The sequence below is a fragment of the Aythya fuligula genome, chromosome 1 (assembly GCF_009819795.1).
Source record: "Aythya fuligula isolate bAytFul2 chromosome 1, bAytFul2.pri, whole genome shotgun sequence".
Classification (NCBI taxonomy): domain Eukaryota; kingdom Metazoa; phylum Chordata; class Aves; order Anseriformes; family Anatidae; genus Aythya; species Aythya fuligula.
The window spans coordinates 11,937,124-11,951,675 of record NC_045559.1 but is presented as its reverse complement, the minus strand read 5'-3'; the positions used below and the strand labels follow the sequence as shown (position 1 = coordinate 11,951,675).

The 14,552-nt window shown below is 41.0% G+C and overlaps 1 protein-coding gene and 1 long non-coding RNA gene across 5 annotated transcripts in view; one reads left to right on the top strand and one right to left on the bottom strand.

Annotated features, from left to right (window-relative positions):
- The window catches only part of MAGI2 (membrane associated guanylate kinase, WW and PDZ domain containing 2), a 771,045-nt gene extending 766,247 nt beyond the window's left edge, over positions 1 to 4,798 (bottom strand). For all 3 annotated transcript variants that reach the window (XM_032182540.1, XM_032182497.1, XM_032182505.1), the window contains exon 1: positions 4,201 to 4,798. In XM_032182540.1, coding sequence (XP_032038431.1) covers positions 4,201 to 4,501 — 301 coding nt within the window. In that variant the 5' untranslated portion in view covers positions 4,502 to 4,798. The remainder of the gene's footprint in view (positions 1 to 4,200) is intronic.
- A 464-nt stretch (positions 4,799 to 5,262) lies between these two features.
- Positions 5,263 to 12,573, top strand: LOC116502226. 2 transcript variants are annotated; one of them, XR_004254549.1, is made up of 4 exons: positions 5,263 to 5,677; positions 6,281 to 7,053; positions 7,964 to 9,841; positions 11,820 to 12,573. It is a non-coding gene; the product is annotated as an uncharacterized LOC116502226 (long non-coding RNA). The 2 variants fall into 2 exon arrangements; XR_004254548.1 differs by having other exon boundaries at positions 6,281 to 9,841.
- The last annotated feature ends 1,979 nt before the right edge of the window (positions 12,574 to 14,552 follow it).

Here is a 14,552-nt window from a genome sequence, read left to right as displayed (position 1 = left end):
TCCTAATGAGGGTCCAAATCTTCTCCTGACTGAGAAAGCACTTGCAAATATGCCTAAGTCCATTTACAGTTGGCAAAACACTTTAGCATATGCTTACCGTTAAGTAAATGATTAGACTGAGAAAATAAAACTGGTTTTAATTCCCTGCATTATGTGCACTAAATCCTTTTTTGCATAAGAAGCTAAAGTATTATGGGTTGATGCTTAAAGTTTGGAGATTTAGAATCAAATCAGAGACAGTAGAGAGAGTCAACATGAAGAGTAAGCGCTACTGAATTCAACATGTAGCTCCATATGGTCATACAACTAGTTAGCTACTTCAAAAAGTAAATTAAACTCTTCAGTTAGTCAGAACACCTGGCTACTTAGCATGTCCAAACCATTCTCCTTCAGGAAGAGGTGTGTCAGGCAACAGCTACAGGACAAAATCTGAGCTCTGAAATTCATGTTTTCAGACAATTTGTTGGCATTCTGATGAGCAGTTTATAATTCTATGCAAAAAAAACAAAAACAAAAAACAAAAAACAAACAAACAAACAAAAAGAACCCGATTTATGCAAGCTGTATTGGAGACTGTGCACATCATAGACCTGTTCTGCCTACTGATGGGAATTCCTGGAGAAAGATACTGCGGATCTGAGACAGCACTGATGAACAGGGAGTAGAACTCGAGACAACATTGCTCCTCACATGACACTTAGTGTGATTACTTATCCAAATTAGGATGTCTTTCCTTAACACATTACTAGTTTTACAACTAAGCATCTGTGCATCTGTGGGAAGATAGTACTTAATCGAAAATGTTCCACATGTAAAAACAACCACATTTGAAATGAAGAAGTACTTATTTCAGAAACTGTAAGAATCTGTTCTTCACCAGAGTGCGTAATAGTTCGTTATACATAGCGCTTGCAAATATACCTGAGCAATCAACTGCAATACTAAATTCTGTCCCTGGAATATTAAAAAAAAAAAAAAAAAAAAAAAAAAAAAAAAAAAAAAAAGGACTTAAAAGGATTTTGCAGAGAAAATCCTGTCTCCTCTATTTGCCATTGACTTTCATCTAAGCCAAGATTTCCCCCAATGTGTTTTAAGAGAATCTCTGTGATTCTGCTAACGGTAGCACAATCATAACAGTAGCACAATCACTAGCTTGCAACAAATAAATAAATTAATAAACAAACAAACAAACAGAGAATAGTCACCAAAGAAAGTTTGTCTGTGAACTCTCACACCTAGGCTTTAGGCTTAAATGATAATAATAATAATAATAATAATAATAATAATAATAATAATAATAATAATAATAATAATAATAATGGTTTCTACAATGTCTTCTCCCCACACAAAGCCAGGCAATGATTTCCTGAATTAACTCCTTATTTACTGGGTATCATACTTACTGGAGTCCTACGTAAAATCATATTGTGGAACTGCTAATTAGTTTTTCAAGATGTTTGAAAAACATCCTGACAATATAGAGCAACTCTTACTTTATAAGACTGTTTTTTCTAAGATAACATTTTTAGCTCAAGATATTCAGCTCACATAGAACAGCAACATCCTCCTGAAGTTGTTTTAAAAGTATTTCACCTCATGACACAATAAAAGACAAAGTATTTCATTAAATCAGAAATGGTGGTCTTTAATCAAACACAATACAATGAAAAATCAAGAAAGGACCTTTATTTTATATAATTCCAAACAGCTAACCTAATATCTGTATACTAAATTAGCCAGTTCCTGATTTCATCTACATATGAAATTTCACTGCTGAATTACCAAAACTTTCAAACAAGAGAAACACTCATAGTCTCTTAAGCATCCCAGTATAAATAGTAGTGCTCTACCTCCACATTTCTCTCTGTGACTTCATTTCTAGGCAGCCCTGAAGAAGCAGCTACAGTCACATGGTGCATTCAAGGTCATACTATTTTAATTTACAGAGATATCATTGATAAATTATGTGGAAACAACGATAATGGAGTCATTAACCTTGTTCTGGCATAGTAAAGGTGTTTTATAATTAAAAGCAGAACAACGTTACAAAAACATATAATGATTTTACTGCCCAGCTTTTTCTCTCCTACATACTGCTGCAAAGTACTGTTGGGGAATTTATTACAGTGAGTAACGTGGATGTCTGCTGTCTGTGCTTTTTAACAAAGAGGTACAGAGATTAGACTGAATAATACTGAAGTAGGAAGGAGTGAGTCAGGTGATAAAATGCACAAAATATTGACTTTTTTTTAAACATAGGAAGTTGGATCCAGAAGGCCTCTCCCTTTGGCAAAGTAAAGGATGCTGGAGCACAAGAAAAATCATTCCAACCAGGAAGTCTCTCTCCCTCTAAGAATCTATGCAGAACTGTCATTTCTAAACATGCTGTCATCTGGCCTGTGCTTTGAGGACTCACATCAAAAGTGTGGTATGATAACGTACTGAAGTGAAACTCCTAACATACATAACCTAGGTGAAATTTAGAATTCATCCTCCACATCTCATTCAAGAAAACTGCAGTAATCCACAGACTAAAAGCCTGACTAATGTCCCTAATTTATGTATGACAGATATCTGTAGTAAGGATACACATATTAATGAATCACTGCTGATTGCTTTTACTTCAGATGAAATACTTGAAAAATACTGAAGAGGTAGGACAGAGGCTGTCTGATTATTATATGAAGGTTACCTGAAATTGGCATTAGTATAGAGAAGTATCTATAGCATATATCTGCAGACCAAAAAAGTAAGCACTTGAATAACTTGGCAGACAATGTACTGTTGTCTTCTTGACACTTTCAGTGCTGCCACTTTTTAATCCAGTTACAGTAAAACCACTCATGCTCAAACTGATACAGGGAGGCAACTACAGAGAAGGTTTCCTGGAGTTCGAGTATGACATTGTACTGCAAGGCAGAATTCATTATACTGCTCTCTAATCTCCACTTATCACATGAACTACTGTCTCCTTGCATCTTCTGACTATCATGACTATGATCTACAACATATTGCACTGCTTACCTAAAAGGACAGACAAAAAAATCATAGATCATATCTTTAGAGATTTGACCTTATGTAGATAATTGAATATATCACAAAGTACACTCTGAAGGCCTGAAAGTCAAACACTTCTATCAATTCTGCCTTCTTTGGATAAACTAATAACTGGCATATTTTTTCAAGAATTCAGAAATACCACAAATGTCCTTTAAACAATCTACTGTCAATTAAAGCGAGGAAGCTAAATTACAAAATTATGCCACGGCAACACTCCTGCATGTCCTCTAAGCAAAGGCTGCTAGCTATCGCTGTGGAGCACGCACGCCTCCGATGAATGGCATCAAAAACCTTCCCACTACAGAAATCCCCAAGTTTTGGAAGGCTGAGCTTAGCGAAGGGCTAAAAGGCATACTCGCAGCTGCTGCACCATCCCTGCCTGAGGGGCACCTACACAGAGCCTCGGATCCCAGCGGAGCTCAGGGATGCTGCTGTGGCAGCAGAAGGCTGACTCGGAGCACTGGCTTGCAGTTACCCCAACTCGGCTTAGTTTGAAGAGGCAAGAAACAAACACGTAAACAGCATCTGCGGCGTCTCTTCCCCGTGGACTTTCCTGGAAACGGACGGACCTATCCAAGCACTTCGGAAATAAATAAGAAGAAAATCGGAGAGGAGGGAGAGCTCTCTCCCCGAAAGTTTCCTCCTGCCTCTCCCTCCCACTTTCCCCCAGCTCCCCGGTCCCCAGGACCGCTTCCATCGCGGTTGGGCCACCGACAGGCGGTCGCTTCCACCAGGGACGGGACGCACGGTGCCATAACCCCCCCTCGAAGCCCCCTGGGACCCCCGCAGTCAGCTCCTGCACCCCGTGGGGGGAACAAAACCCGGCTCGGGAGCCGTGCCCTCGGCCCCGGGCAGCTGCAGGAGCCGCCGGAGGAGCGGCCACCCCCAGCCCCTGGGCGGCATGGCGAAGCGCTGTCACTGACGCACATTTAATTCGCCCGGCTGCGGGCACGGCGGAGCGCCGCTCGCACCCCCTCCATCTCCCCCTCCCGGCGGTGGGGAAGGGGAAAGTCAAACTGCAGCAGCAACAAAGTTGCTCCCCTCTCCCAAAGCTTCCCCCTCCAAAAAAAAAAGCTCCCCCCCAGACCCGCCCCCCCCACCCTCCCCCGAGGAGGGGGGCTGGGGGAGCCGCTGCTTTACCTTGCTTGACGCACTTGAGCCGGATGGGGTCCTTGCAGTGCTTGATCACGGCCAGCACATCCCTGATGGTGAGCCCGGCCACGGGGGTCTCGTTCACCTCCAGCAGCAGCTCCTCCGGCACTAACTTGCTGCCGCCCTCATAGGCCACCTTGCCGGGCTTCACCTCCCCCAGGTACGGGAACTGCCCGTTCTCGGCGCCCCCCTTCAGCTCGAAGCCCAGCTGTCCCTCCGGGTTCCTCACGATCACGATCTCGTGGACTCGGCTCGTCCAGTGGCTTTTCTTCTTCAAGCCCTTGGACATTGCCGTGGGGATGCTCTGCCCGACTCCCTCTCCGCTTGCTCTTTCTCTCTTCCCTCCCTCCCCCGTGGGCGCCGGGCTCCTGTGGGGCAGGCTCGGGGCGGCAGGGAAGGAAGGGCAGGAGGGCGGCAAGGAGGGCGCCGCGGCCCCGGGGGGGCGACGGAGCGGGGACGGGGAGCGCCTCTCTGCCCTGTCCGTCCGGCTGCCGGCGCTTTAGCTGATATCCATGGCAGCCGCGGCGGCCGGGACCCTGTGTGTGGATGTACTAGTTGTAGAGAAACTGGCAGCAGGGAGGGAGGGAGAGAAGGAGGGGACGGCCGCGGGGAGGAGGAGGAGGAGGAGGAGGAGCAGGGGTGTCGGTGCCGGAGCGAGGCGGGCGCTGCCTCAGCGCTCCCTCCTCGCCTGACCCGGTAGTGAAGGCCGAGAGAGAGGCTGCCTGGCACGGCCGGCAGAAGGCGGAGAGCGGCCGGGGCCGGGGGGCGGGCGGGCAGCCGGCAGGCAGCTCGCAGAGCCCCGCAGCCGCCCCGCTCCCCCACCGCATGGCCCCGGCCGAGAGGGGGCGCCCGGGGACAAAATGGCGGGGGCTGCGCTGAGGGGGCCGCGCCCGGCAGCAGCTGCGCCGCACCCCTCAGTTGGGTTTGGGTCTCCCGTTGCCCCCTTCAGTGCCTCCCTCCAGCCCTCAAACACGGTCCCATCCCGGCCTGGCTTCAACCGCAGGGCTCCAGCTTGCGTGGGGCCGTGAGGGGCAGCACAGGGGTGGGGAGATGCCCACCCCTTGAGGTTCCCCCATATCCCTCAGCAGTGGCCGGGTTCAGGGACATCGGAGCCCTGCTTGCCTGGGCACCGTGAGGTTGCCACGGGCCGGTGGTGTTTAGGAAATGGGGTAATATCTGCCTGGGATCCTGAGGAAGAAGGATGGCGTGGAACGGGTGGACGGGTCAGAAGCTTGGCTTGTGACAAGGAAGGATCCAGTAACAGGCTTCAAGTAGTGGAGAGAAAAACAACAGACAGCCGTTTACTTCCAAGATGTCGATGTTAGGAATGTACACAGAGCGCTCAGTGGTTTCCCGTGCTGAGGTCTCGCAGTTCAGATTATTGAGTTGTTCTATTGTACATGGGCGTGTTTTTTAATGCAGGTTACTGTGGTCACAAGAGACGGAAGCTAGTATCACAGCTGAGGTGAGCAATGAATACTGAAGAGGATGTAATGAAGAGAGGGGTGGTGGTGGTGTGCTTTCTATAAAATCTACGTATTGTCACCCGACAGGTTCTGGTCACCTTCATTCAGGGTGCCATCTGCTTGGCCTTAAACCCCAAATAACCTGTGCTGCCGAAGTGATATTTCCAACCCCAAGTGCTTCACTCTGCCTAAGCACTCGGAGGCAGGTGATACTGTAACCTGCTGCTCCTGTGCGCTCTCTGTTTAATTTGTTCTGTCATATGCCTAACACGTGTGCAAGCAGTGGAGTGTAGCAGTTGGCATGTATTACTGAGAAGTTTGCACTGCCGAAAAAAAAATAATTTCCATCTGAAGGGAAGATTGACAAAATACAGGCTGAGCAACCTCCTGACTTTGAGAAGTGTAGTTTGTGCTTCTGCAGAATACAGGAGTGATGAACGTATGAAAGCAAGGGTCTGCAGACTGGGTACAGAATGGGGGAATGTAGGAGAAATGTCATGTGTTGCAGCATGTGATTTAAAGCTGATCAGATATTTTTGAAATTTCAATTAAAGTGACTGCAATGAAATTTTTCACAAATTGTGTCTCTGTTTTCACTCTAGGTTCCTATGGAAACAGTCCTTTATGTGATCATGCTTGGCTGTGTCTCCTGTACTTCTCCAATAACTTCTGAAGCTGTTGGGTAGTTTCCACCAAATCTATCTCAAATATAATTAAGTTATTTCATGAAAATAGTCAGCCAGTAGAGCTGAGAGATCCTGTAAATGTCCCAAAGGCTGCAACACAAACTTACCTTTTATTAAACAGTGATTCATGTGGATGAGAGACTGCATAAATGTCTCAGTAATGACAAAAGTTTCAATTACAGTTCATTATGGATCTCAGTATAAATCTGTGGGAAACCAGAATTCTTGGGTTCATGTTCTCCCAGAATAACTTGTTTAATGTCCTCCAGTCAGAGGTAGGTGCAAGTGGAAGGGGTATATGAAGAGGGAAAGAGATAAATGAGAAATTACAAACGTCTGTATTCTGCAAGTCATTTCATCTGCTTTGTTGTATGGGCCTGGCCATAAAGCTCAGTATGACAGGGGCTTCACAAAACTGAGATTAAAAGGGGAAAAAAAAAGTAGAACGTACGCATAGAAATACAAGATCCACTAGGACAGACAGCTGAAGATGAGAAGGAAACTGAAGGCACTTGGAATGGGAAGGTGCGGAGAGGTTTTCACAGGGGGACAGAGATTACAGCAATGGTATCTTCTTCTGAATTCTTCTCTGAGGAGAACCCTGCTGCTGCTAGGAGCAAGTTGTCTGGTTTTACAAAAGTCAGAAGAGATGGGACTGAGACTAAGGTACTTGGAAAGAAAGTAAGAGAGTAAGTAGACTTGTTTCTCTCTGTAGGCCTACCTTTGCATTTTGTCTTGCTATTTAGTGCAAAAGTGGGGAAGAAAGCAAATGGGTACAAATAGGAATAACAAGACATAACTCCATATCTTTCAGTTTCCTAAACGTTTCCCTAGTCTTTTCTTTGCCAAGTCCTCTGACCTAATAAAGCCTACTCTACCAAAGAGGTCACTGATTCGTGACTTAGAGTTTCTAGCCATTATGTTAGCATAGTATTGCACTTGTCAGCTTCTGGTCATTAAAATTAAATTTCTAAGAAACTCCATGCTTATCACAATATATGTACAACTCTAGGACATCTGCCAAAAATACAACTTTAAAAAAAATATGTCAGGAAGTGTGTCATTGATAGATGCAGTATTTCTGAGATATGAGGGAATGGAATCCTGTGGGGGGTTATTTTCCTATTTCTTGGGGGTCTCCAATAATTAATTGGTAAGAATTTATTAAGTGCTCATTACCAGTACAAGTCAGATGACATTAACAGTAGGTATTAGGTAGATGCTGTGCTAAATAACTGGTTGGCACAAAATCCTGTTTTAAAGGGCCTACAAGTCAGAGCATTTCCTTCTTCAAATATATTGTAGACAAATCAAGCTGCATGAACTATGTTTGTGACTACTAAGATACTTGTAATAGCTGTATTTTTATTTTTTTTTATTTTATTTTTTTTTAACTGGTAAAACCATATTATATATGGATAAAGTATTGCCATCAGATCTTCACTGGTTCATGTTCTCAGGGCTTAGGGTAGTAAAGACAGTAATGGAAATGCATGGTTTGTTTTCATCTTGATTTTAAAATATATTGTGATGAAATGAAACCTTATATAAGGTTCTTTTGTAGCAGCTACACTCAGATAACTTTATTTTGTCTTACAGTTATAGACCAGTAGCTGCACCGTCAGAGCAAGTATCCCAGTATGTGGCTGAGTGGGCAAGTTTTCAGATTTTCTTCTTGGCCCCTAAGGAGCCTGAAAATAGCTGTGTGACTCTCCAGGATCTTTTTGTTAGTCCTTTCCATTGGGTTTCAACCCAGAAGGGCATGAGCCAGTCCCAAGTGTGAATGTAATAGTGTCAAATACAAGGGATTTCCTATGGGTAATAGTAACAATGGCATATAATGAAACACGTCCACCAAATACAACACAAACGCCTTTTATTATTCTTTTAAATCTGAGCCTGTAAACACAGAAGCCTGTAAGTCACTAGACTTTGGGGAGTAAAGCTGAACCCGTAAGTAAGCTGAAGTGTGAGACGTTGGTAAATACATGTATGTTGTAGCTGGAAAGCAATCCTTACACGAATGCTATGGTGACAGAAGAAAAATGAAACTGAATTCTACCTGTGTTTTAAGTATGCCCTGTTTTCAGATAAGTGAATTTCCTCAGGTGAAAAATGATTTATTACATGTGCCAAAGGGAGATATATATATATATATCTGTTACCTATAATTATTTATGCAGCAATAGAGTTCTCTTATCTTGTGATTGTGTTTACAATGTTGGACTTGAACACAAAATATATAAAATTTAATTCTATGGCACGTACTTCTTGTGTGACTGGATGCTAACTTTTCCATCTCTTATTTTTTCAATTTTAAAGTAAGCATAATACGTCTTTCCTTTCACTGTTTTCTGTTTAGTATGTCAACTGCCCAACGGCCCTATTCGTACATGAAGCTTGTAGACACTAAAAATAACCTCCACCACAGGACATAAGTTAATCTAGGTCCTGGGTATAATTCAGAAATTTAAATCCAAATTCAAAGGAAAAAAAAATGCCTTAGTTGCCTAAAAAAAGTTGCAATAGCTAATGTTGCCATTGGTAGAGCTCCAGAGTCTCTTAGCTGCTTTAGCTTCCTTTTTCTGGGAGCTTTAAATGTTCTTCTTAGGATCCCCAGTCCTTTATTTCTTTGGATAACAGAATGAAAATTCCTAATCTTTGCAGTTGCAAATTTCAACAAAAAGTCACAAAAAGTTTATTATGTTATTAAATACTGCCACTCATGTCTTTTATGAGCCTTGTTTTGCAATAGTATCATTACTAATACAATTCTTTCCAAATTCTGGTTTCAGATTCTGAGAACTTTTGTTTCAGAAAGGCTAAAACATCAGACTCTTTATGTGAAAATTTTTCTTTCCCCAAGTCCTTCAAGTTTTGAGTGTGTTCATGGAAAACCCACCTATTTGTTTTGCTACATAACCAAAGAAGAATTAAAAACAAATTAGGCCAAAACCATCCATAGTTTTAGCCATTTTTGCTTCAAAATAGACTTTTATTTATTTAATTCTAGACTTCAAAATTTTGTAAAACACATAGCTGGTTAGAATAGAAAGTCATGGGAAATACTCAACATTCTCAACCTCTTAGAGGATTTCTGTTGTGGCAATAGCTCTTGCAGAGGTCAAATCTGATCAGTTTTGGAAGTGAAGGAAATCATCTCTTTGACTCTACTGAAAAATAAGTGCAACCTTCAGAAGGGAAGGAGAGATGAAAGAGAGGGCTTCATCTGCATAGTATAGTTTACAATGAGTTTAAAAGATTGCAGGAGACATTTTGTTCTTTCCTGATTTTCTTTGCATTGGTATTTAAATGTGATTTTTTTTTTTCCTTGAAAAACCTTGATACTATATACTTCCTGTGCTGGTCTTGCTAGATGCTCAAGAGTCGATTAAGGTGAGACAAAGAAAACTTGTTGGAGGTAAAAAACTTCCCCAAGTACCAAGTTCTGGGAGAGGAGCTATCAAAATGAATTTGGTAAGTTCCATTAAAGTAAGTAAACAATGGTCTCTTTCTACAAAAATACAAATTTAAATTGCATTCCAGTAAACGCCCACAAAAGGAGACAGTGGAAGACAGAAACAAAACTGCACAGAATACCCTATCAGAAAATAATCCCTTAAATTTGGCCTGACACTAGAAAGATAGCAAAAGTACAAATGTCTGTTACTGTGAATGTGAGAAATGCACAGCTCACACTGTGAATTACTGCTGCTGAAACCCTCGCAGCACACAGCGCCTGGGTGGCAGGGATTCTGAAGAATATGAAATTAAGTGGCCTGATAACTGCATGTGTTTGGAATGAGTACTTCTCTCTCCATCACTGTGGCACTAGTTTGTGTGCTTGGCTACCTTAAATTACCCCATACCAACTGGTAAGCCTCACTGGAAAGCACTAAGCGTTACTGCACTGAATAATGTTGATTAGCCTGTATCTTGCACTGAATTTGAATTTCCATTATCTCCATTTTCCTTTATAATATTTAGTATTAAATGATTTATCTTACAATTAAAATATCTGTAAAAATTTACTTAACTGTCTGAGATGATATCTTAGATTAACAAACTACAAAAGACCTAATCTGTGAATTCATTTTTCCTTGTTATTTGCATTTTCATTTCCTTTGGATTAGACTGAAATGAGGCTTTCCTCTTTCATGTCTATAATCAGTTTCATTTTACATTTCATATGAACTAACAGTACTGCTGAGATTGATCTCACAACGTAGCTGGGAAAGAAGATGAATATTGTATGAACTTATGAAAGATAAAATGAAAGCTTATTATTCTAGGAATGTTTTGTTCATGTTCCCCATAAAACCGTGACAGCATGTCCATTCAGAACCTTATTTTCACATCTCTCTCATCTCTTACAGAAGTCATCTTTCCATGTCAAAATTCATGTGCTTAATTTGATTGCAAAGGCTTTTTGTCATGAAAGTTAATAAATACTTCTGAAGTTAGGAGTATCATATTTACACACAGAGATCAATATGGAAATTTATAGAAGGTTACATATTTTGTAGATACATTTTCATAAAAGAAAAGCATGATGCAGTAAGCATTTTAGAGAAAATAACTCTAACAATACATGCACAATTTCATCCAGTGCTTGTAACTGCTTAGCAGATGAGCATGAACAAAACTTTGCAGAAAAGACTTACACTTTGGTCAGTTTAGCAATGTGAGTAGTACTGAAGCATTGAACAGGCCAAATTCTCAACTTTCTTTACCTTAGCAAGCCTAAAGCTTTGTAGAACTTAGTTGGGTGAGGGTTATGTCTCATTCCCATCATGCTACCAAACTTTTAAGTTCATTAGATTTGCTGAATTGTGCTGCCCCATTCCATCTGGAAGGACAGTGTGTCCCCTGCCAAGTGGGCAGTTAGAGGGTGCTGAGGATCAGGATCCCACTAGTCCATACCCCCTACCATGGATGCTTTTCACAGCTGCAAAAAACATTCAGATTGCTTCCAGAAGCTGGTTGTGTTGAAAGGCTATCTAGTCATGGATATATATTGAGGTAGAAGTCTTGTCACACTGAGGTGAGTGACAAATTCAGAGGTTCATTCTGGAGTGCTATATAAGTACCCCAAAAATTGAATACCAGGGTTAATGTAAAGACTGATAACCCTACACCTGCCCTACACCCAGTGTGATCTCCAGCTGATGTGGCAAAAAAAGCATTCAAAACACCATACCTTTGCAAAGCATCCTCATAAGGAATAATCACTGAGATTTTTTTCAGTTTTGCCTACATTGTTTTAGAATTGGTGCATGTGTGATTACAAGCATGTGATAGGCTCTGCTATGGAATTGGGATATGTTAAACAAAAGTGCATTCAAAGAGGCTGAATTACATTATTGTGCAGTTTTGGCATTGTTCTCAGAATATGGCTTCATGTTCAGTCATGCTACTATTGTACATTTAACTCTATAAAAACATTTCTTCACAGGTATTTGCAACAATAATAACTCACAGAATGGGACTGCATTATGTTGCCAGGCCACTGATGCTGAATGGCCATTCTCAAATGACTTTTTAGAAGAAAAAAAAAAGAAAAAAGAGGGCTGTCTTCAGCTGATACAATGACCTAAATCTAATCTAATCTAATTTGAAGATAGAAGATTCAATCAAGATTTTTGTCTTGTAAATTGTAAGTCAAGTCCATGGTATCTAAGAGTATCTGGTGCAATACCACAGAACCTTGGTTTATCCTGGGGAAAACTCAGATGAGCAGTTGCACTATGAAGAAGTCTGCCTCACCCTCCTGAAACAAGACAGGCACCATTTACCTCCTACTGCACAGTTGAGAGATCTATGTTACCATATAGAGAATTAAAACAGACAAAAAAGTTTCAAAAGTCAAATGAGTCTGATGTTGTCTTTGGAAATGTATTTGCATGTGCTGGGAGGAAAAGATATTGTATTTTATCATTGCCTTGTTATGTGATAGCTAGAAATGAAAGAAATACTGTGTTCACTAGAATGGCAGAGGCGTTGAATTTTTTATCACTATTCAAAGTGAAAATGGTTCTTACTAACTCATTGTGTAGCTATAAACATACATTAGAAAAAAGAAACAGATTGCATATGCAATTAACTTATGCTGGAAATTTCCTGTAGATTATTTAATTAATCTGAGATACTTCTTTTGAGGGCAGGCATTTTGTTTTTGTTCAACTTAAATGTTTGAATTCTCATAACCTTCATGCCATGATCATATTTTGTTCTCATAGATATTCTTTATTTGCAGGTCTTCTTTCTTGTCATAGCCAGGGTCTCTATTGCTGTCTCTGAAGACCTATTCTTTTGTCCTTATCAGTTAGTGTTTTATAAATCAGTGCCTCTGATTCATAGCTCTCCTGCTGAGACTTGATGTTGCTTACTCCATTGTTTTTCACCCCAAAGTTATTAAAGAGGTAGTGAAATAAATACGAACATACCACCAGATAAATAAAGATATATTAAGATTTTGAAATGATTTTTTCCTTTCCTTTCCTTTCCTTTCCTTTCCTTTCCTTTCCTTTCCTTTCCTTTCCTTTCCTTTCCTTTCCTTTCCTTTCCTTTCCTTTCCTTTCCTTTCCTTTCCTTTCCTTTCCTTTCCTTTCCTTTCCTTTCCTTTCCTTTCCTTTCCTTTCCTTTCCTTTCCTTTCCTTTCCTTTCCTTTCCTTTCCTTTCCTTTCCTTTCCTTTCCTTTCCTTTCCTTTCCTTTCCTTTCCTTTCCTTATAGGGTGGAGAAGAAAAGAAAAAAAAAAGTATTGTCATCAGAAAAAAAAAAAACTTCTAAAAGAATCAAAGGGCTTCCTAAAACACCATCTTATTATATATTGATTTGGGATGTGCCTTGTTTTCCCTTCAGCCTTTGACTTGAATGATCTTCCAGGTTGATAATTGCTTGCATTTCTCATAGGACTTCTTTTATCCATGATGTACTTGGTCGTTCTCCGAGCACTAGTCCAAAGAGATATCAGGTAATATGGGTAAAAGCTGGCAGGATCACATCACTCCAAGATGACTTTCTAAGCACATATAAGAATTTGACGGTGGTTGAACATTGGAAGTGGTTGTTTACAGAGGTTTCAGAGTTTTCGTCTTTGAAGATACTCAAAACCTAGCTTGTTTTTACAAAACCAGTCCTGAGCATCCTTCTATGAGCAGGGTTGGGTGGACTAGGTAATCTCCAGAGGTCTTGTGCAGCCTCACCAGCTCAGTGATCCTGTGTGAGCAGAGGCAACAGAACATAAGTCTCTGTGGTTCTACCACCTAACTCTGCTCATTGAATCACATCATCCTTGTCATAAAGCTGTATAAAGCCAATATTATTATGGATGGAGATCAGTTCTGCAATCATTAGATTGAGTAGCACTTCTTCGTGCCAATTGTCCCATTGACTTCCATGTTAAATTGACTTGCGAGCACCTCTTGACCTGAAGGTCAGGCTGTTAATATACAATTCAATTTAAAAATAAATCACCAATATTAAGACACTTCTTCCAAACTTTGATTAATATTCTTCATAATTTACAGACCTAGGAGCCTTGAATGAATTAATAATTTATTAACTGGTTTAATATATTGGCAGTCCTAGAGTAGTAAATGGGTGCAACTGGTATTAGTTCAGCTTGTCTCAGATTGGAACTGATCTCTCCCAGTGATGAGAGAAAATTGCAAATTATTCATTTGAGGGGATTTTTTTCTCTTTTGTGATACACTTCAGAAAGGAGTGAAGGAAATAGGCTAAATTGTTTCATCATCCTACATAGATAAGCTAATAATGAATTATTTTTATACTTCTTTGCAGGAGGTAGGTCTCAGGTAAAACCAAATTTTCAGTGGGCCCCACATTTAATGTCTGACTTAAATGTGTGCATTTTTACATGTCAATGAAAAATCTTCTGCCCTCTCATCTTGCTCTCAAAAAATGCACTGGCAGCTGCTTCCCTGCGCTACTGGTATGAGAAGTTTGACATACTCATTTAGTGATATTGTTTTCTCAAGTACTTCAGTGTTTTCCTGATATCACTCCTTCAGTTTTGATATTCAGTAACCCTTGGGTGCTCTTCATATGCAGGTTTCCACCTACACATTTTGTGTATGCATTGATTTTTCTAAAGCAGGTCTGAACACTGTTGTAGCTTGGCTCCTACTTAAGTTTATCCATCTCAGTATTGGCATTGTCTTCAAA